This window comes from Canis lupus, chromosome 13 (genome assembly GCF_003254725.2).
Source record: "Canis lupus dingo isolate Sandy chromosome 13, ASM325472v2, whole genome shotgun sequence".
NCBI lineage: Eukaryota > Metazoa > Chordata > Mammalia > Carnivora > Canidae > Canis > Canis lupus.
The window spans coordinates 27,386,272-27,407,611 of NC_064255.1; the positions used below are offsets into that span (position 1 = coordinate 27,386,272).

At 44.2% G+C, this 21,340-nt stretch overlaps 1 protein-coding gene across 5 annotated transcripts in view; it reads right to left on the bottom strand.

The window, feature by feature from the left end:
* Positions 1-21,340, bottom strand: part of ASAP1 (ArfGAP with SH3 domain, ankyrin repeat and PH domain 1) — a 357,813-nt gene that overhangs the window by 51,005 nt on the left and 285,468 nt on the right. For all 5 annotated transcript variants that reach the window (XM_049092734.1, XM_049092733.1, XM_049092730.1 and 2 more), the window contains 2 exons: positions 7,944-8,031; positions 5,186-5,234 (listed from right to left, as the gene is read on the bottom strand). In XM_049092734.1, coding sequence (XP_048948691.1) covers positions 5,186-5,234; positions 7,944-8,031 — 137 coding nt within the window. The remainder of the gene's footprint in view (positions 1-5,185; positions 5,235-7,943; positions 8,032-21,340) is intronic.

A 21,340-nucleotide genomic window follows, 5' to 3' on the forward strand; every position in this document is an offset into this window, starting at 1 on the left:
TGCTCGTGGAAAAGGTATATTGATACGGAAACATGCTGATGTTAATAATATGAAATAAAAAGTACAGATTATTAAATCACACACACAGGATGATCACAGTATGAACTGAACAAAACCACTGTCTGCGACCAGTCTATGCATAAAACCACCCCAATACACAATAATAAGTGTTTGTTATTAACATGAAATGACCGCAGAGTGGAACAGTTAATCAGGTGTTAAAATTTAAATTGTCAACTAGTTTTTCTAAATTGATTTTTTGTTTTTTTAAAAAAAGCAGAAAGACTTTATTTATCTGACAGAGAGAGAGAGAGAGAGAGAGAGAGAGAGACAGTGCAAAACTATAGCCAGGAGGAGGAGGAGAGGGAGCAGCAGGATCCCCGCTGAGCAGGGAGCACAATGTGGGGCTCCATCCCAGGACCCCAGGATTATGACCTGAGCCAAAGGTAAATGCTTAACTCCAACTGAGCCACCCAGGTGCCTCTAAACTGATCTTTTAGAATCGAAGCTTAGTTGACAAAGTTTTCAACTAAGTTTTGGATGGACACTGGGGAAATGCTGACAATATCATGTTTTCTGAAATAAATAAGAAAAAAACTGTTTATGTGATATAATGCCAAATTTAAAGGCATATAGGGTTTAAGTACTTCTGTTTGGGGGAAAGACGGCTACAAGGAAATTCACCAAAATGTTAATACTGGCTGTCTCTGAGTAATTTTCTGTAGGAATAATGGACAGATAGAATGCTTGACTCTGCCTGTCAATAATTTTCCAAACCTATAATGGGTTTGTATTACTTTCCTGATTGATTGAGGGGGGCAAAAAAAAAAGCTAAGTTCATTTTTTTTTTTTTTTTTAAAGAAGAAAATGAAAAACATTTCCAAACCAGTGTGTTCTCACCTACTGCATGGACAGCTAGTAAGTGCTCCCAGCAGAGAACACAGAGGTCCAGAACGGAGGCTCTGGCTTTTCTGTGTGTCTGGTCGGAGGACACAGATATGACCCAAAGGGCTATCTACAAAAAGTGTTGAATAAGTAATAGAGCAAAGAGAATTACAAGCCAAATCACCTGGAATGTGTGAACTGCAAGGCACGCCGGCTACTGTAGGCGGCGCAAAGCTTCTGTGTGTTGGAAGAAATACATCTGTACAGCTCAGCGTTTCCACTGTGCTGCAAACACTCAACACCTCAAAACCAACAGCCTCGGAATGGAGGCGAGGGGGAGTGCCATTCAGTACCTTCTAGATTATATTTTTTCTATCATTTAGTCTCAAGCTAAAAACTAGAAATTGTCTTCTTAAAAACAATTCAAGGGATGCCTGGTTGGCTCAGCAGCTGAGTGTCTGCCTTTGGCTCAGGGCATGATCCTGGGTCCTGGGATTGAGTCCCCCATCAGGCTCCCTGCGAGGAGCCTGCTTCTCTCTCTATGTCTCTGCCTCTCTCTCTCTCTCTCATGAATAAATAAATAAATCTTTAAAAACAATTCAAAACACTGGGCTCAACAGTGTATTTAACCAGTGGCACCATGTTACTGGAGTTTTCAGTCTGTCTGCAGAGTCTCTGCTTTGCCTTCCTCAAGTATTAGGGCATTTCAGCTATCTAATATACCAGGATCTGATCGACTGCGTACCAAGGACTTAGGTTTTTTTTGTTGTTGTTGTTGTTTTTTGAGACAGTGTGAGCATGAGAGGTGGGGGGAGGGACAGAGAGAGAGAGAGAAAATCTCAAGCAGACTCCATGTCCTGTACAGAACCCGATACAGGGCTTATCTCATGACCTTGAGGTCATGAACTGAGCTGAAATCAAGAATACGATGCTTTATCGACTGAATCACTCAGGCGTCTCCCCTTTATGATATTTGAGATATAATCCTCCAGCAAGCCTCTGAGTTGGGGGTGACAGTTCTTTTAGAGGAGGAAGCACAAGCCTAGAAATGTTTATGACTTGCAAGGTCCTCCAGCAGGACCGGTGTCACACTGGACAGAGACATTTGCACTGATTCCCCTTTCCAGGGTTCCTTCATGATGCCACATTTACCTCCTCACTCAAGAGATCAGGACAGACGGACAAATAAATAAATAAATAAATACGTACGTACGTACGTAAGTTGGTACTGATACTTAGAACCAAAGCCATCTCTGACAATTAAAAAATAAACTTTTAAAATTAAAGTAACAAGCATGCCAAAAAGTATAAGAAAATAATGCATCGTTGTATTTTAAGATTGTAAGGTTGCTTTGAGTTTACAGGATTAATAATGTTGGCACTGTACTAGGAGTTTTACGCATTGTATCTCCAGTCTCAAAGCCCTGTGAGGAGCCAGGTCTGTAATCCCCTTCTTACTGACAAGGCTGAGGTGGGATGATCCGCTCAAGTTCAAAAGGCCACTAGGGGCGCAGTCTGGACCAGAAGTCTTCAGCCTGACTTGAAACAAACATGCAGGGGCTCCTGGGTGGCTCAGTTGGTGAAGCATCTGCTTTTGGCTCAGGTTAGGATCCCAGATCCTGGGATGGAGCCCCACACTGGGCTCTCTGCATCTCCCTCTCCCTCTGTGCTGGTGCTCTCTCTCTCATTTTCAAAATCCTTATTTTCTATTTTTTAAAAACATTTTATTTATTAATTTGACAGAGAGAGAGAGAAAGAGAGAGAGAGCACACAAGCAGGGGGAACAGCAGGCAGAGGAAGAGGGAGAAGTAGGCTCCCCATGGAGCAGGAAGCCCGATGCAGGGCTCGATCCCAGGACCCTGGGATCATGATCTGAGCTGAAGGCAGATGCCTAACCAAATGAGCCACCCAGGCACTCCTAAATAAAATCTTTAAAAAAAGAAAAAAAAAAAAAGAAAAGAAAAAAGATGCAGCTGCTCTATTTCTGGCATCTTCCTGCTCCCTCAGTGAGAACGCAGTTCTATGTTTAATTTTACTGGACACCTTCACATGAGAAAGAAACTCAGTGACACCCTGAAGCTGTCTTTATGTAGCATGGAAGTAAATGAGGAACTGAAGCGTCCTCTGGGGGTGTGTGTGCACTTCCTCTGCAGAATGCCATTCCCTCCGACATCACTCAAAATGAAACCTCCTGTCACCACCACCAGCCCCAGAGAAGGCCAAGTGCAAATGTGCAGCAGCTGCTGGATGGGCCAAGCCAGCCTTTTACTAACGGGTGTTAAGTCCCACGGGTGAGAAGCCTGTGCCTCTTTCATCAAACTGGGACTGAATTCTTGTTAAGTCACCGAGTAAAGACAATACTACAGCTTGGGTTTGAAATTCGAACAAAGAAGCGGATGCGTTCCCTCTCTCACACCAATCTCTTACCTGTTCTCCCGCATAGGGATTCAGGGAAGGTGGAAAAAAAGAGAGGAAGAAGCAGTGAAACAAGTCCCTTAACCTGGCTTAGTTTTTTTAATCTGCAAAATGGGCATAAACAAGCCAAGCCTCGTGACTGAAATGAGTAAAGATATGGTGAGTGAGGCGCTGCTGGCTCACAGTGAGCACCAATACTGAGGGCGACGAGACACCCACTGGGCCGAAGGACCTTCTTCCCTAACTTGACCATAAGCCCCCCAGGCTCCTGGGACTGTGACCACGGGTACACTGCCTCTCAGAGCCCTCATTTTCAAACTGGAGATAATAGCCTCTGCTTTCTAGGGTCGTTGTGAGGATTGACAAGGTCTGCATTAAGCACAGTATGATCTCAGTAAATACTACCTGAGTCCACGGGTGGAAGGCCAGCCCTCCTGCTCTTATTTCTTTCCTAGCCACTTGCCAGTTGGCCAACCTCAGATCAGCAATAGACATCAACTGCTTCCTTTCTATTCCTCTCTGTTGCTTCCAGGCCAGCAAAACCTGCACCTAGCCTGCAGAGTATTTATAACCTTCCCGCGCCCTCAGCAGCCAGCTTGGGCTGCTTCTTCTCCTCTTGGGAGTCATCTCTGAGTAACACTCCCAAGAACCACCCGAGAGGGTGCGTGTCCCTGTGTTCCCACAGCACCCTGTCCCCTGCCTTCTCTTCCAGCACAGACCGACTTTCTTCAGAGCAGGGGCTCTCACTTAGCCCCGTAGTCTCACAATTTGCAGTTTTGGGTCTGGAATCAGGGTTCATGAAATCTTCAGATGAATGAATGGGTCCGAGACTTTTCTCCTTCTTCTCCTTCACCTCTCCTACCTTCCCTCTCAGAGCTGCCTCCTCAGCCTTTTTTTTTTTTTTTGCTATGTGTCTCTCAACTGTGCATCTTTCTGACCCATTCCTTATTCTCTTTCTGACCCTTTACCATTTCTCCTGAAATGGGGAAAGAGTGGGATTCTCCAGAGGAAGAAGAAAGAGGGAAGAGGGAGAGAGGAAGGAAGTGAACAGAATTCTGTGGCTCTCCAGAAAAATTCAGGAAAATAACATTTATTGTGTGTCACCAATGGGACAGGGCTTTGAAAATGGGAATGCCACACAAAGGCCTATCTGCCAGCTCCAACACAAACATCCTCCCTTTCTCCCAAGCAGCTGAGGATGTAATGGTTCCACACTGCCTGGCAGGCTACAGGAAGAAGAGGGAATGAGGATGGCCCAGGACTAGGGACAATATGAAGAAAGACAGTGGGAGCTGCCTGAGGTTGCATACCTGGTCAGGTGAGGTGGGAGTCTACCCAGGAGAGTGTGACAGCAAAGCCAGTTCTCCTCTCTACCCCCGGCTCTTGAGCCAGGCTCACCCACAGGAGTCACCTGCCCATCCTGCTCCCTTGGGGCCAGGCTCTCCTCCCCCCTTGCAGTTAAGAGCCAAGTATCCAGGCAGACAGGCTCAGTACCAGGTAAGCCCCTCCTGAGTACAGGCAGTGTGATTAAAGTGAGTATGGCACAGTTCTTGCCCTCAAGAGTTCTCTGTCTTTATAGGGCTCCAGACTGAACCAGGGGATCACTGAGGAACGTGAGGAGGCCCAGGGGTAGGAGGAAGGTACAGAGCCCTGGGATGGTGAGGCTTGAGCTGAATCTTGCAGGAAGTACTGGAATTTACTGAGCACCTGGACAGACACAGGAGAGGCTGTGAAGGTCCAGAGGTGAGACAGAAGCATGTGGAACCCTCAGGAGAGGTTCTCAGAAACAAAACATTTTTAACATAACATTTTTAAGGTACGGTGCACAGGATAGAGGCATCTTTTCAGTTGAAGATATTGTGCCATTATGTCAAAAACTACTTACGCTACATAATCCTGCTCATCTTCTGCCTGAAAGTGATATGTCCTATTATCTAAAATACAAAAAAGAAAATAAGTGAAACTTTAGAAAGTGGAATATCTTCAGGTATAATGTAAATTTTGAAAGTTTCTGGGAAAAAAAACAAAACAAATCACAGCAAAAGTAAGGTTTTAATATTATTTTTACACCATTCTGATTTAGCAGTTCTACAATCCACTTTGTCAATATTATTTTTCTGAAGTGCAACAGGAGTACAATAAAATAATGGCAAATACCAAACATCTGGCACTTCTTTTGAGAAAGAGAAAGAGGGATAGATCTTTCATGATCATAGCGGATGTCAGTGACCAACTAGAGACTGTATGTTACCAGTTCAGTATGTGACTGTTCATTTTCTTCTTTTTTATTTTTGAAGATTTTATTTATTCATGAGAGACACAGAAAGAGAGGCAGAGACACGGGCAGAGGGAGAAGCAGGCTCCTTGCGGGAAGCCCGATGCAGCACTCGATCCCAGGACCCTGGGGTCATGACCTGAGCCAAAGGCAGACATGCAAACACTGAGTCACCCAGGTGCCCTGACTTTTCATTTTCAATGTGTCTTTTACTGTTTCCTCTAAAAAAAAAAAAAAAAAAGATTACTTTTCTGAAATGATTCATTAACTCACGGGGCAGCTCCACCAAATAGGCATACGCTGCCCCATGTTACTCTCTGGCTGAATCAGGCTTCAGGGAGGAAGGGCTTTGACTCTGCTCAAGGTTCTCTTTTAAGCTGCTGCCCAGGTCAGGAGGGAACAGGCTAATTTGGATAGTTTGGGCAGCTGTACACAAGGGAGGCTCTTCCTTAAAATTCAAGATTTGCTAGAATCTTCATATTCAGGTTGAACTAACTCTTCCTTATTCACTCACAACATGTCTATTCCAGGTCAGGTACTCACACCCCTCATCTCCTCGAGAGAAGCAAAGAATATGCTTGTCCAAAAACACGCCATGCACAGTGAGCCCAAGAGGCTTGGCTGAACCAGATTCAACCTCTTTACTGCTGTGTGACCTTGGGTAAGTCACTGAATATCTCTGAGCCTCAGTTTCCTCTTCCATAAAATAGGAATCTGATAGGGCTTTTGTGAGGCATGGCCATAATGTATATAGAGCACCTAGAACATATCAGATGCTCAGTGATTGATGGGTGTTATTAATAACCTACAGGTTCTCACTTCTAGGAGTTTTAGCTTTTCAAAGTCATATTATAACTCCGAATTTTCATATTTCTTTCTCATCAATAACCTGATAAATTTCTTGGTCATAAAGAATCATGGGGACTCTGAACTTTAACAGATGCTGCATAATCCAGTTTGGACTCCATCTAAAAGGTCTCATGAGGGATCCCTGGGTGGCGCAGCGGTTTGGCGCTTGCCTTCGGCCCAGGGCGCGATCCTGGAGACCCGGGATCGAATCCCACATCGGGCTCCCGGTGCATGGAGCCTGCTTCTCCCTCTGCCTGTGTCTCTGCCTCTCTCTCTCTCACTTGTGTGCCTATCATAAAAAAAAAAAAAAAAAAAAATTTAAAAGGTCTCATGAAAGATTCAGTCCCTTGGGTTGAAACTGTTTTGGGGCTTCCATTCACCCAATTACATCAGAAGGATTTCAAGGGGCAGGAAAGTGTTTCGGTGTTCTGCACACAGATCATGCACTTGCACTCTTGGACAGCCCTATGGGGCTTTAGAGAGAAGAAAGAATACTGAAAGTTAATGTGCAGAGATTCATAATATAGGTGAGTCACCTTATTGGCACTATCATCCTCCTCCTTTATAAAAAGGCGTCCCTTCTCGGGTACCTGAAGGTACTCCATAAGTGCATGCCCAGGATCAGTGTAAGCACAGGGAGTCAGTCTAGAGGAAAACAATCTTTCCTCACTCTCTGAAGACCACGAGGATACAGGCCATAGGTCGGAGGATGGGAGGATCATTATGTGCCCTCATCACAAGAGAAAAGCACACAATGACCCATGGATTAAGAGAGTGATGGGGGGATGCCTGGGTGGCTCAGCATCTGCCTTCGGCTCAGGGCGTGATCCCGGGTCCAGGGATCGAGTCCCGCATCGGGCTCCCTGCAAGGAGCCTGCTTCTTCCTCTGTCTCTGTCTCTGCCTCTCTTTCTGTGTTTCTCATGAATAAATAAAATCTTTTAAAAAAAAAAAAAAAGAGAAAGAGTGATGGGATGCAGTGTCTTCCGTTCGGGAAGTGGGAAGGCAGTTCTACCTGGAAGCAAGATGATTTTTTAAGAGCCCTATTTTGCAGGGACAAAACTCTGGGCATGGTTATAACTCTTATAGGGTTATAGTGGCACACCTGCATTCTCAAGTCTATGCCAGAGATTCTTAACCACAGATACACATCAGAATCACCTGGGACTTCTTAAAAAATATTTATGTCCGGCCTTCACATCAAAGACTGTGATTCAGCAGATCTAGGAGTGACATTGAAATTCCTTAGAAACATCTCTCCAAGGGCACAAAGCTGTAGGCTCATGGTCAAGAACTGGTCTAGTTTAATGTATAAATCTCAATTTGATTCTACTGAAGGTCAGATCTGACACTGTTCTGCCTTCCCCGCGGTGGGTGGGCTCAGGGAAAATGAAGAGAGCTGCCCATGCAGAAATACCAGGGGCCAGGCCTTGGGAAAGCTGCTGCTGCTTCCACGCCCAGACGTGGAGATGCCCAGGGTCAGAAGCCACAGCGAATGACCTGGAGAGAAAAAGGACTCACGTGATATCAGGTCAAAAGACTTCTTGTCCTCGGCATTTGGTTTTACTTGGCAGGTGAGAAGGTTCAACTTGGCCGGTTGCCTGTTAGACTAGAAGAGAAAGTGAGGGAGTTATACGTTGCATTGCCCTCTCACCCTCAGCATCAGAGCCCTGTAGGGCAGGTGCACAGTCTCATGCAGCACATGTGATGGAGTCTCATTTACTCCATTAGAATTCTGAATCTCGTCTAAGGAAAAAAATCTTACAATTGTTGTTTAACTGTATATAAATATCCTGGTGATTAATCAGAATGGAACTAAGACAATCCACCTCACTTGCAATGAAGAGTGGGCATGCTCAATGGAAACGCACCTTTCTGAACTTATACACACCCAAGCACGAATCTTTGGCACTCTCAACCATACTGTGAAATGCAGCGGATTCAAAATGAGTCCAGTTATTAATCAGCCCAAACCCGACATCTCACGGATCCGCAGATTTTGGTTGCAATGGAAAATTTAGTACTTTTCTCAAACGTGCAAAGATAATTGACCTGTGAGACACTGCTTAATGAGCCCCAAAATCTGGAGAGAGGGAAAATATAATAAGGACTTCATATCATCTATCAGCAAATCTCTTGGTCACACATATAACTCATTCAGACCCTGCAGGATTTAGATAGTTATGCTAATTTAGGCTTTGCCTACGTGGGAGTCTTGCTGCAGACTCACTCTGTCAAAACTCTTTCATGTCTCCTGCTATATTTGTAAGGTCACATGTTGGCCAGTGGCCGATGCCAGCATGCCTGCTTCCTAGAGGAGCTGACCAAGAGTGAAATGTCTATGTGCCCAGGATGGCCTTCACTTGAATACAAGCCTGCTGAAGGAAGCCACAGAACTCCCTACTCCTGTATTCCTGCCTCAGACTGATAGCTGTGATCCTGAAAATCCCCATGTCAGGACCATTTACATCCCCAGGAACTTAAATTTGGGGGGAAAACAAAGAGGGAGAGTGTAGGAAAGGTCGTATGCCAGTGACCCGAAGTCCCGAGTAGCAGAAATGGTGCATGATCAAGACAACGTCAATGACTCCCATTGCCGCGGCTCCCATTCTCGATGATGGACACCGGGCAATTACATTGTTTACCTTCCTGCACTCGCCCAACAGTTTTTGAGATCCTCCTCCCTCTGTGACTTCAATGAGATTAGACACAGAAAACAATCCCTCTTGTCTTGAATCTATTCCAAAGCAAGCTGTCTGGGGGTTGGAAGTGAGAGACCCCAAGGGACTTCATGTTTACTGCACGTATGGTTTGACTCAGGCATGGACACCAGCCAGGAAATCCCTCATGGGACAGTTCTGCCTCAGAGGAATGAGCACTGGGGCAGGGAGTCCTGTGCTACAGAACTGGCTGCCAAACCCAGAAGCAGGAGGCAGGGGTTTGCAGGCCTGCAAAGCTTTCTCAGAATGGATCTGGGATTTGGTTTGCCACAGGCCCAACTCCAAAACCCACAGCTGCAGCCACCTCGAGGTCCCCCTCCCCTAGCCCCCTACTGCAAAAGGAATGGTCCTGCATCTCATCCTTCTGGATGCTGCTAAGATGACAATCATGTGGGACAGCCTGAACAGGTAGTGGTCCTGTTCACTGGGAGACTTTCCACAGAATACTGTGTTCCAATTTGGCATCCGCATTTAAAGAGGGATGGAGAAAAGCTTAGGAGAGATGAGGAGATGATTAAAGCAGTGGAAAATGGGCACTTTGAAGATTGGTTGAAGGCACTATTTAGTTCTGGGGAAAGAAGACCAGGGAAAGATTTAATGACCATCCTCGAGAACATGAAAGGCGGTTACAGGGGCAGGCAGGACAGCTGTTTTCCATCTGCCCAGATGAAGAAGAAATGCACTCACATCGTGCAAGATCTGAGCCAGACATAAGGAAGAACTTCCCAAGCTTAAGATGATTATGCATAATAAGAAGTTTAGGTTTCTTATCCTAAGTTGAGAAATCTCTTAGAAAGACTTAAAGAATTGTTTAGATACCATTCACATTTGAATGTGAATGATTTTTTTTCCTCCCCAAATCTATGTTACTCCAGTACTTCTAAACAACTTCACCAAAAAAAAAAAAAATAAAAAAAAAATAAAATAAACAACTTCACCAACATATATAAAACTTTCAGAGGGGAGAAAAATACTTAATATTAGTATTCAGAAAAGTTAAACAGTACTATTCACCTCTCATCCCTAAGCATGGATGACCTCAGAGTATATATTACCGGGAAGCTTGTGATGATGAGGGTTCTAAACAGTTTGAGTCATTTCACGGTTGGCCCACAACTCCAATCATGAGGATGTAGAATATTTATTTCCCTTGGAATTTTGTCAAGCCTACCGGCCCACCATTATCATATCAACATGCACTTCATTTGACACAGGTACATCTCGCCTACAATATAGTGTTCTTCCCCCAAATGCTCGTGAGATATCTGACAAATGACCTGTCACCCCAAATGTCAATTTGAGGAGCAAAGAACACAATTTTTGACCGCTGAAGCAGCCAACATTGCCAAATCTGAGCCCACGAGTATCAGAAAGTAGAGCATGGTATGCTCAACCAAAGTCTGCAGACCAAGGCCCCAGAAGGCTCAGAAATAAACAAGAGTAATAATAGAAACTCTGATTTGTATGACTCCCCAAAATTTCAAAGCACTTTCTCAACATGTAGTACTAATTTATAGGCATGTTGATTAAGGAAGGTATAATCTTCTTGGCATTTTGGCAGACTAAAATCAAAGTAAGACTAAGTGAATCGCCCTGGGCTACATCACTGTGTACAGTTTAGGAAATGCTTTCATATTGTTTTAGTAGAGGAAAGAAAAAACAAAGCAAAGAAAGCATGTATTTATTACGTCCTTCCTGCAGAATAAAAACCCCAGTCTGTACCACGACTCCAAGTTCTGCTTCCAGGCTCCTGCAGACCAGCTCCTGCCACTGTGCCTGCAGCTCCCTCTGCTGGGCGTGACGGGCACTGGCCTCCCTTCTGTGGCTCACACCCCAGGGGGTGCTGGGGGCCCTTCCACATCTAGGTTACAAACAAAGAGAGCGAGGGTGCCCCAGATGAACTTCTACTTTCTGTCTTCTCAGGTCCTCTGATTTTTCCCCCAGTTACTCCTGTAACTGATGAGAAATTTTAGAAGCCTCTTTGCTATACCTGTTTACTTATTTGGCTAAATAGTTAATGAGCCTCTACAACGTTCCAAGCACAAAGGGAAAGCACTCTGCCATCAAGCAGCTACAGGAAACACACAGAGGCACAGACCTAGAATGTAGATCCTGACTGGGGAGTGCTGCACGGAGGCAGCCTCAGCCCTGCAGGACCCAGAGGGGGAGTCTGAACAAGGAGGGGGGAAGGGAGGGGGAACAGTGAGGAGGAACAGGTGCAGGCACCTGGGGGGGGCAGAGGGAAAGACCAGGGCAGCAGTGATGCCTATAGGGAGGTTAGCGGGGTTGGGAGAAGTGCCTGGGGTGCTCCGGAGCTCAAATTCCTGCCCCAGTGGCTCTGGCAATCTCTTGAAAGGGGTCCACCAGAGCAGTGAGTAGGTCCCATGCATTCAGGAGGGCGGCGGGGGAGGAGGTCGAGGCCGTGAGATGGATGAGCAATGATGGGGGCCTGAATCAAAGCTGCAGTCATGGTAATGGGGGCTGGGGACTCAAGATACTGCTAAAAAGATGAGGTTTCTAAACAATTATTCCAAAGCTACCTCTCTATAGTATGTGTATCACTCAGTCCAGGCATCTGGACAGTGAGTGGAGGGAAGGCAGGTCTGCTGCTGAGCAGCAGCTTTCAAAAGCTATGGGTGCTTCTATTTCAAATACAAAATCAAAGATTTTACAGCTCTGTTCCCTGAAACTCTGAGGCTTGTCCTCTTACACATTTCACTTTTCATTATAAGAATGATACTAACTGAAGAAACACTAGGGGACACAGATGGTGCAAAGAAGAAACTAAACGCTACCTGTTAATCTCACTTTATACCCAGACAAAACAGTTAATCCAGTTGAGTTTACAAATGTATGTATGTGAGGGAGGGAGGGAGAGGGAGAGGGAGGGAAGGGGGGGAGAGAGGGAGAGGAAAGAGAGGAGGGAGAAGGAGAGCGAGTGAGCAAGGATGTCGGTTTTAAAAAATCATGGGTCCAGGGGTGTCTGGGTGGCTCAGTTGGTTGAGTGTCTACCTTCTGCTCAGGTCATAATCTCAGGGTCCTGGGATCCAGCCCTACATCGGGCTCTCTGCTCAGCAGGGAGTCTGCTTCTCTCTCTTCCTCTGTCCCCCACTTGTGCTTGCTCGCTTTCTCTCTAGTGCTCTCTCAAAATAAAATCTTACAAAAAAAAATTTGGGGTTGGTTCAAGTTGTATATATTGTTTTGCAAACTTTTTTTCAATTACCAATATACACAGATGTGTTCATTTTATACACACACACGGCAAGACCACCCTCGAGTTTTTCACTTTTGAAAATGCTCCAACTAGGGAAGCTCTGGACGCATTCCATGAGCAGAAGTGATGAAGATATTATCCTCTGACATAATGCTCTGCCACTCAAAATAGAAAATGCTGTTCAGCTAGGAAAATCATCAGACATGTAAGTAGAAATGCCTGTAGAAACGGAATGAGTCAACTCTGATTAACGTTTCTGCGTCTCCTGGAAGAAAACAAACACCCCACATTTGTCCTCAAACAGCTGAGTGTGTACCACGGTGAAATGTTTTTGCTGGAAGTGTGAAGTTGTTAGCACAGGCGTATTTCTCTGTTAGCAGGAAGCAGCTGCTACTGGAATTAGTATCCAGAAATGAAATGATTTCCCTCCATCACCGTATTGAATTGCTCGGCTTCACAAACAACAAGTGAACATCATTAATTACTTGGGGGAATGAGACTGACCTCAGCAGCCTGAGGCCGTTGTGTGGGAAGAGGTAAAAATAATAAAGCTCTGTTCACTTTCTACGCTAATATTTGGTTAACAGGGCTGTTCTGATCATTATGGTCGTTTCAAACTTTTTGTTCAGTAAGTACTTATCTAGACACCTACTCTGCCCTAGAGGCACACGTATATTTGGCATGCAGTCAATAAACACAATAATCCTCCAGCAACGTGTTAGGTACATACTGAACACCTAAAGTGAGATCTTATCTCTGAAGTTTTAGTATATTAACACTACTGTGTTTCGGAAAATATTTTGGTTTATTTGGGGGCAAGATAAGAGTATTCATTTACTGGGCACCTAAACTGCTAGATACTTTAGTAAATTTTATTATGGAATTCTTGCAATTGTCTCAATAGTGGGGTTACTGTTATGTACTCATTTCACAGATGAGGAAACTGAGGGTCAGGAAGGCAAAAGTACACTGACCAATGTTTTACAGAAGGTAAAAAGCAAAGCTGAGATCTGAACAAATTTCTTCCCAGAGCTCTTCCCATTTATTACACTGTTCCCTCATCAAGGCAAGCCCTTGGGACATTTGCATAGTATGTGAAAACATTTTCCCTGTTTTTCCTTTTCTTGTTCTTCCTATGCTGGAATGGCCGGTCCCCTTATCTCCCTCCAAACACTTAATACTTCTGTTGAAAAATCCCACCAGTTCTGGACATGTTCCATGTTCCAAAATTACTATCTTGTGGCTACAATGAAAGTTCTCCTCCCCTTTAGCAGTCTTTCAGATAGCTTAGGGGAGGAGAAGGTACCATCTAACTGAAATAACTCTTTCTAGAGTGTGCATAACTATGGATTCCCTTAAGCCTCCCAACCATTTACACCATGGTACTCATTTCCAGTTGGCAGATATATGTGTGAGAAAGACATATTCGAATATGCAGACATTCTTGAAAATTTCTTACTGTGATAAGGAACTCGTCACTTTACTTTTGAGAGTATCTGCTATAATGTAAATAGAAAAAAGAGTTCATCTGGGCTTCTGGTAAGAAGTGGGGCTGATGTTGTCGTTACTGCAACTGACAAACATACTGCACGTTATTTCATTTACTAATTTCTACAATTGTTAATCTGAGTGTCTCTACTTGCCAGATAAAGAGCTTGGGCCAGCACCCAGAACTTTTATTTTTATTATTTTATTATTATTTTTTTAATTTTTAAAAATTTTTATTATTTTTAAAATAATTTATTTTAGCGAGTGAGAGAGAGGGAGAGAGAGAGAGAGACAGAGAGAGAGAGAGAACGGGCAGAGGGGGAGAGGGAGAGAGAACCTCAAGCAGATTCCCTACTAAGTGTGGAGCCTGACACGGGACTCCATCTCACAACTCTGAGATCATGGCCTGAGCCAAAATCAAGTTGGATACTCAACTGACTGAGCCACCCAGGTGCCCCATGGGCCAGCACAAGAACTTTTAAACTCTTATTTCCTATGTAACCATAGTAACCACTGTAATCCATGCCTTATTAACCAACTAGAGCTTGTAAACCGAAAACATTAAAAAAAAAAAAAAAGATTTTATTTATTCACGAGAGACACACAGAATGAGAGAGAGAGAGGCAGAGACACTGGCAGAGGGAGACGCAGGCTCCATGCAGGGAGCCTGATGTGGGACTCGATCCCGGGTCTCCAGGATTAGGCCCTGGACTGAAGGCGGTGCTAAACTGCTAAGCCACCAGGGCTGTCCAACCAAAAACCTTTTAAAATAATTCTACAAAATGGCAGCAATTTGATGATAAAACATCCGAACTATAGGCTATGTTTTTTAAAAAGTATTCTCATTATATTTTATAAAAAAATGGGCAGTGAGTAGCTGAGGCAAACATTTAGAACAGATTTCTATTGCCCTTACATTCACATACCTGGTAATTAAAGTGAGGGAAGCATAAGTGTCTTGACAATTACAAAGACCCTGTAACAAGACACTGTTCTAGGTGTTTCACATATATTTATGTGTTTAATCTGCAAAACCAACCTATAGTGAGTACCACTTACTATCACCCCCACTTGAATAGATGGTAAAACCAAGGCACAAAAAGGTGAAGTAACTTTGCCCTAAGGTCACAGCTAGCAGAATGTTAGGTGAAGGTAAAACATAATTTTAAGGACTCCCTTATTTCTTATCCTGGGGAGGATGGGGTAGGGAATAACATGTAAACCCACTAATTTCAGAGCACAGGTCATTTCTTTTATACCTTCAAATCTGTAAAATCAGAATTTTCTTTAGTCTTTTTACCTTTTAAGAACCAGTCACATATACTGCAACCAAAGAGGCACACTTTCTGGATCTGTGGGCTCTAAACCAGTAAGGTTTTACTGCACTCTTCTGCTGGAATTCCAGTCATGTCAGATGCACACAGAATGACCCCGAAGGACTGTGTAGGCTCAGCCCTCACAACCTGCAAGGCTGGTGCTTTTGATCTGTGACCTCTTTTACATTTAAATTCAATTTCACCCCCTCTTCTTCATCTAAGAAATCAGTTCCCTGAGGAAGCTCCAGGCAGGCTCCTTGCAACATGAGGCAGATTTACTTGGCAGTTCCTCAAATCCTAGGCAGCAGCATCTGCACCGTGAGGCCCTTGTGCCTCTGGAAGATTTGCTAGAAGGAATCAAGAAACTGATGCTTGCTGGTCTTCGAAGTCACAGTGAGAAACTACCCCAAATACCTGGCTTTCTGGGGCGCCTGGGTGGCTCAGTCAGCTAAGGGTCTGACTTTTGATTTCGGCTCAGGTTGTGAACTCAGATTGTGAGATTGAGCCCCATCTTGTGCTCCACACTGGGTATAGAGCCTGCTTGGGATTCTCTTTCTCCCTCTGCCCTCCTCTACCCCTGGCTCCTGTGCATGTGCTCTCTCTCTCTCTAAAAAAAAAAAAAAAAAAAAGTACCTGGGAGCCACACTTCAGGGTTCGGGGAACCGAGGCTCCTGCCCTTTTGTCTGGAGCAATGCCAATATTTTGTTAATTTACAAAGGCAATTTATTCATACTACAAGGTATACAGTAGAATAGAGGAAAAATCCATAATTTTGGAGACAATCAGACCTGGCTTTGGGTCTAGGCCTAACCATTTGCTAACAGTCATGAACCAGTAGCTTCACCCTCCTGGGTTCAAATCTCTTCATCACAAAGAAGGAAAACAATGCTGCTTTGCTGTGATAATAAACCAAGGCGATGCACAAGCATCTGGTGCCCCACCTCCAAGTGGCAGGTGTCCAGGTTCTGGAATTCAACTTCCTGGGGTCAAATCTGGATCCAGCACCTGGTGGTTAGGGGACTTCCAGACTTGTCCCTTTAGATGGAAGTAATAGCAACTACCTCGCAAGGGTGTCATAAAAATTAAGTGGGAAAACCTACATAAAGCACCTAGCATGGTAGTGTGTGCTCAGTAACTGTTACTATTTTTAAGCTTACTAATGATTTCCCAGATCTCTTTTCTAATGGTGTCCATATACCTGGTATGTAAAATTCTACTGTCATCCACTTCTCTGTAGAATAAAACAGTGTTCCTTGTTAAAGTGGAACCACTTCTGGGAGAGTTACCCATTAACATCACTCAGGTTCAAATAGAACAGCAAATCTTGTCTGATAGGAGGGTGGCAGAGGGTGAACTGGTGGCCGTGGGCCACGGGTGGGGTGGGGTGGGGTGGGGGAGCAGAGAGAACCTGGGCAGATGTGAAGACACAGAGCATGCAGACAGAGTAGGAATGAGGGGGTCAGAGCTATTCCCAGAAATGCTTGGGACTCAGGCTGTGGAGACTTGCCCCCTGCTGATCTTACTATTTCATTCATGAACAGGACCCTCTGTGGATAAAGAGGGATGTGGTGAGAGTCAGACTTCAAACTGGCTGAGTTATCAATGAGGTCCACAAGCCAGCTCACGCACTTTGCAGAAGGCCTTGCAATCTGCTGCAGATGTCTACAGACCTCTTTGTAAGAACCTGCCCCCTGGTCTTCTGAATTGTAACACTGGCAAACGAGGGATGGGCTCAGTGGTTCTTCACCAGGGAAGCAACCCTTGGGCTTCAACTCTAGATCAATTAAATGAGAGCCTTTGGGGATGGAACCTAACGGTTCTACTCTGTGGTCAGGGCTGAGAATCACTGGATTCATTTAGCCAACTGCAGCCTCTTCCAAGTTTATTCAGATGCTGGCACCTGAATAAAAACTATTTAGTATTTGCATCTGAAATAAACTCTATACTGCTGGTGCTAATATATCATCCTGGGATTTAAATACAGTAAAAATTTCTGATAGAAGCATAAATAACCCGTAAGACACAACCAGACATACTTCTAAACATACTTTTCAGGGAACTTGAACTTGGGAAGTCGAAGTCCTCCAATAAATACTAATGTCTTTGGTTCTGCATTTGCAATGAGGGAGAAGCCCACAGAGAATCCATGGTGACCCTCTGAGTTCTGGAACTGGTGGTGCTTATTTTCTATGTCCATATAACATCATCTAGAGTGGAATGGCCGTGTTTCTTCTGCGGGTGACCGTGACAGTTAGGATTCCACACCAGTGCCGGGGGGACCTGAGGCTGCACTCTAAAGTCAGTCCTGGTCTGTAAAGAAAAGGGTCGGGCTGAGGGTGCCCTGTCACAAGGGCAGCAGGGTGAGACTGGGTGATCAGGTGAAGAAAAATGGCATCACCTGAAGCTGGCAGAGGAGACATAAAACAGAATGAACAGCCAAGTGGGGGAGAGAGCATTTTAAAAAGAGATTTACAATAATAGTGGTTCAGGATGTTGTTATGCCTTTAATGGTTCTTGCTTAATTGGACCTTCTGCTATTTCAACCATAAAGTAGTTTTTAAGTTCCTCCTTGAATGCTTTTTTTTCTTTTTTTTTTTAGAACCCAGAATATATAGATAGCAATAGCTTTCAAAGACTGTGCTATTTAAGCCTCCAAAAGACTCTTTAAAACAGGGTAAGGAAAGTGATACCATTTCCACCCACACTGGTTTCTCCTGGGCTCCCTGAACATGCTTTCTGGCCTCAGGAGTGGGGACTCCCCTCCTCCCTCTCCTGGCACTCCTCCTCCCTTGCTTTACTGCTGTCTGCTCAGAAAAGCCTTCCCTGGCCACACAAAGGCAGCTTCCCCTTCATCTTCTACCGCAGCGTCCTGCTCGTTTCTCCTGGGTCACTCCAAGCTCCAGAGTGAGGAGCTGCTAACTCATCCCTGCTTCTCTAGCACCTGGCTCAGGGGCTGCTTGGAATCAGAAAAATGTTTCATGAGTAAATTATACCCATTTTACACTGGAGAAAATGGAGGATCCAAGGTCCTATGGCTTGTTCATGGGTTTGAGCCCAGGACTCAGGGGCTCCCAAGTCTGTCCTTTGATAATTCAGTATTGCTTCCAATCTCTTGGAGAAAGGAAAATACTCTCTTGCAGTGACACTGGTGACAGAGATGAGGAGTCCTTAGAACACCGTAAAGGCCGGTCAGAAACCTGTTGTTAAACCCACGACAAGGAGGGGAGAGCTCCACGGGCTGCCCTGTGCCTTCTGACAGACGCCCAGAGCACCTGCTAAATAAACCTCTTGCTGCCCAATGTTGTCTTCAGGGCTCTGGATTGGACTGAAAACAACAGTCCTCGGGAAATGTCTGTGGATTCCAAAAAGCCCAAGGCAGGGACAGACCTCAAGCTCTGGGCTTTGGTGGAATGCCCCGGAGGTGCCAGAGATGCTGTTAACCTCTGACGGGTGCAAGTGAAACAACTGTGAGGACAGATACCTGAACCTGGTTCATAGAGACCTTGAGAAGGAAGGAGAGCAATACCAAAAAAAAACTCCAATAGGTCCCAGTTTCAAATAGAGGTAGTAACACATCAGGGAAGAAGATAATAGGACTAGTAATAACAGCTGACATTTTTTGAGCACTAATCCTGCCCCACATCCTGTCCTAGTTGCTTATAATCAATGAGCTAATTTAAATCTTTACACCCACCTACAAATCAGGCACTGTTAAGGTCCTATTCTATGTAGATAGGGAAAGCCTTATAGGGATTCAGTGCCACTTGGAATTCGAATCCAGGCAGTCTGGCTCCAGGATCTGATGCTGTGACCCAACTCAGCACATCTCACCCCTGAGATGGTGAGAGTAGCCACTAAGTTTATGAAGTGCCCACTGTGGTCCAGGCTCCACAAAGCTTTAGATGCATCCACTCCTTGAATTCTCTCAACACTGGAAGACAGGCACTGTTATTACCTTATTTCACAGATGAGGAGTAAACTTAGATGTTCTAACAAAGTCACACACAGTAAGTAGCTGGAAGGGCATTAATTGCAGGGCGCCTCAGAAGACTGTACTCCTGATCCCCCCTCACACTTTTAAAATATTCAGCCAATTGAACACCCTCTAAAAGAGGCTTTGCCTGGTCTAGTCCCGCTGGATTCTCAGCCTGTTTGAGTAAAACACCAAACCTTCTTCGTGGATGTTTGTGTGATATTTTATGAAATTGATTTATTTGATTAAAATTATTTTACGAAAGTACTTTTAGTGTTGGCTGGTTGAGAAAAAGTGATTATGAACTTAATGACTGTTAAAGTGTTAAATTAAGAGCATCTGCAGGCATCTGAAAAATTAAGATTTAAAAAAAATCAGTCTTCGGACAAATTCACGGATGCTGTGTAGTATCTTTACAATCAGGATTTTCCATTTCCTCCTTCCAGGAAACCCTGGTAGACCTTTCTAACCCTAAGACCCTATGGTGATTCAGTGACAAGATAAGGGCTTCCTTACTTCATAAAACGGTTATTCAAGAGACTTTCAAAGACCTAACAACAAGTTGGCATCTGAGGAAAGGCTTATTTATGTACTAGAACGCGCAGAGGCTTTAAGGTTTGAAAATGGGTCCAGCTGTTTATAAACTGCATCACCCTAGGCATGGAATTTAATCTCCCTGACCCTTTGTTTCTTCTTCTATACAGAGCAGTTTCACTCAAAAGTATTCACTGAACACTAACTGCATGTCAGGCAGTGTGTTAGGTGCTGAGAGATCAGAGGCAAGCATTTTCCACCTCCTAAGAACTTGTAGACCAGTGCAAAGTAAAGACAGTGACATCTGTCTTGTAGCTCTAGCTTGGCACAGAGTTCAGAGCATGATCTAAGTGATTGGTAAATGGTAAATGGTAGTTATCTTTCTCTTTTCAACCTGTTTTCTGAACTGTATGTGATGCTGAGGTTAATAAATTCAGCAAATAAGGGTTTTTGAGAAACAAAACCTCTTATGCTTTTGACATTAATTTTTCACTTCAACTATAATTCTTATATTCTTTCATAGTTTGCTTTATTAGTTTTATTATATACTATAACGCTTACACTGAAAAGGGCAAGCAAATAATTCAAAAACATAGACATTTATTTATAATCGTTTAGTGGCTTGATATAAACTTCTTCACCCTTAAGCTTTGAGGCCGACTTAAATGTTTGTCGGAGCTTTCTTAGAATTGGTATTTCAAAATTAAAGCATTTTATACCTTGCTCAGAGCACACTAGATGGCCCATAAATGGGAGCCACTATCAACATTATTGTGATAGCAAATTCAGAGACTCTCACTGAATCTGATCCCCATAGGGATGTATTACTTTGAATAGTAATAAAAAAAATGTATGTCCTTTCAACAGACATATGAAAAGCAGTGTTTTGCAGACTAACTCTTGTAGGGCACATTGCCCACCTTGCAGGTACGCAGAGAAATGTATTTCTTCCTTGAATAGTAAGCTGAGGAGATGACTGGCCCCTGGCGCAGATCACTCATGAACGGTCAACCCAAAAGACCATGCCTCATCCATCTAAATGCATGCTTGACCCTCTTCTGAGTCACTTTGATAGGTGACACCAACTGGGGCCCTTCAAATGGGACGAATTCCCATTTGGTAAGGGGTCCCAAACAAAGGCCCTAAATTTTGTGAAAACAAAGGTTCTTTTATCCACTTTTCCAAAGATGACTCAATCCCATGCTTTCCCAGGAAGCTCCTAGACTTGATTTTCAATTGGATTCTCAGGAATCAATAGTGTTTGCAAAGTCAGGAAAAGTGGCTCTGGAGACCTTTCTGTGGAAGCAGGGATGGGACTATGTGTGATGTCACTGGCTGCAAAAGAGTGTGGCTCAAAGCCAGTGAAAAGTGGGGAACAGAATAACACCAACCAGTGGGAGAGAATCTGAAGTTAGGTGGAGGAACCCATTTACCCCCGCGCTGCTCTGGGGGCAGGAGAGGGGAACCCAAAATTTCTAATGTTTGCAGCAGCAGAGCCTACCCATTGGCAGATTTCAGTATCACCAGGAGAGCCAATGAGGCAATGCTAACATCAATGACTCCTGTTAACTGGATGCTCACACACAGTCCATTATCTCATTTTATCCCCACTATAATGTAGATGAGCCAAATACTTTTCTCAAGGTCACTCAGTAAATGACAAAGGTGGGATT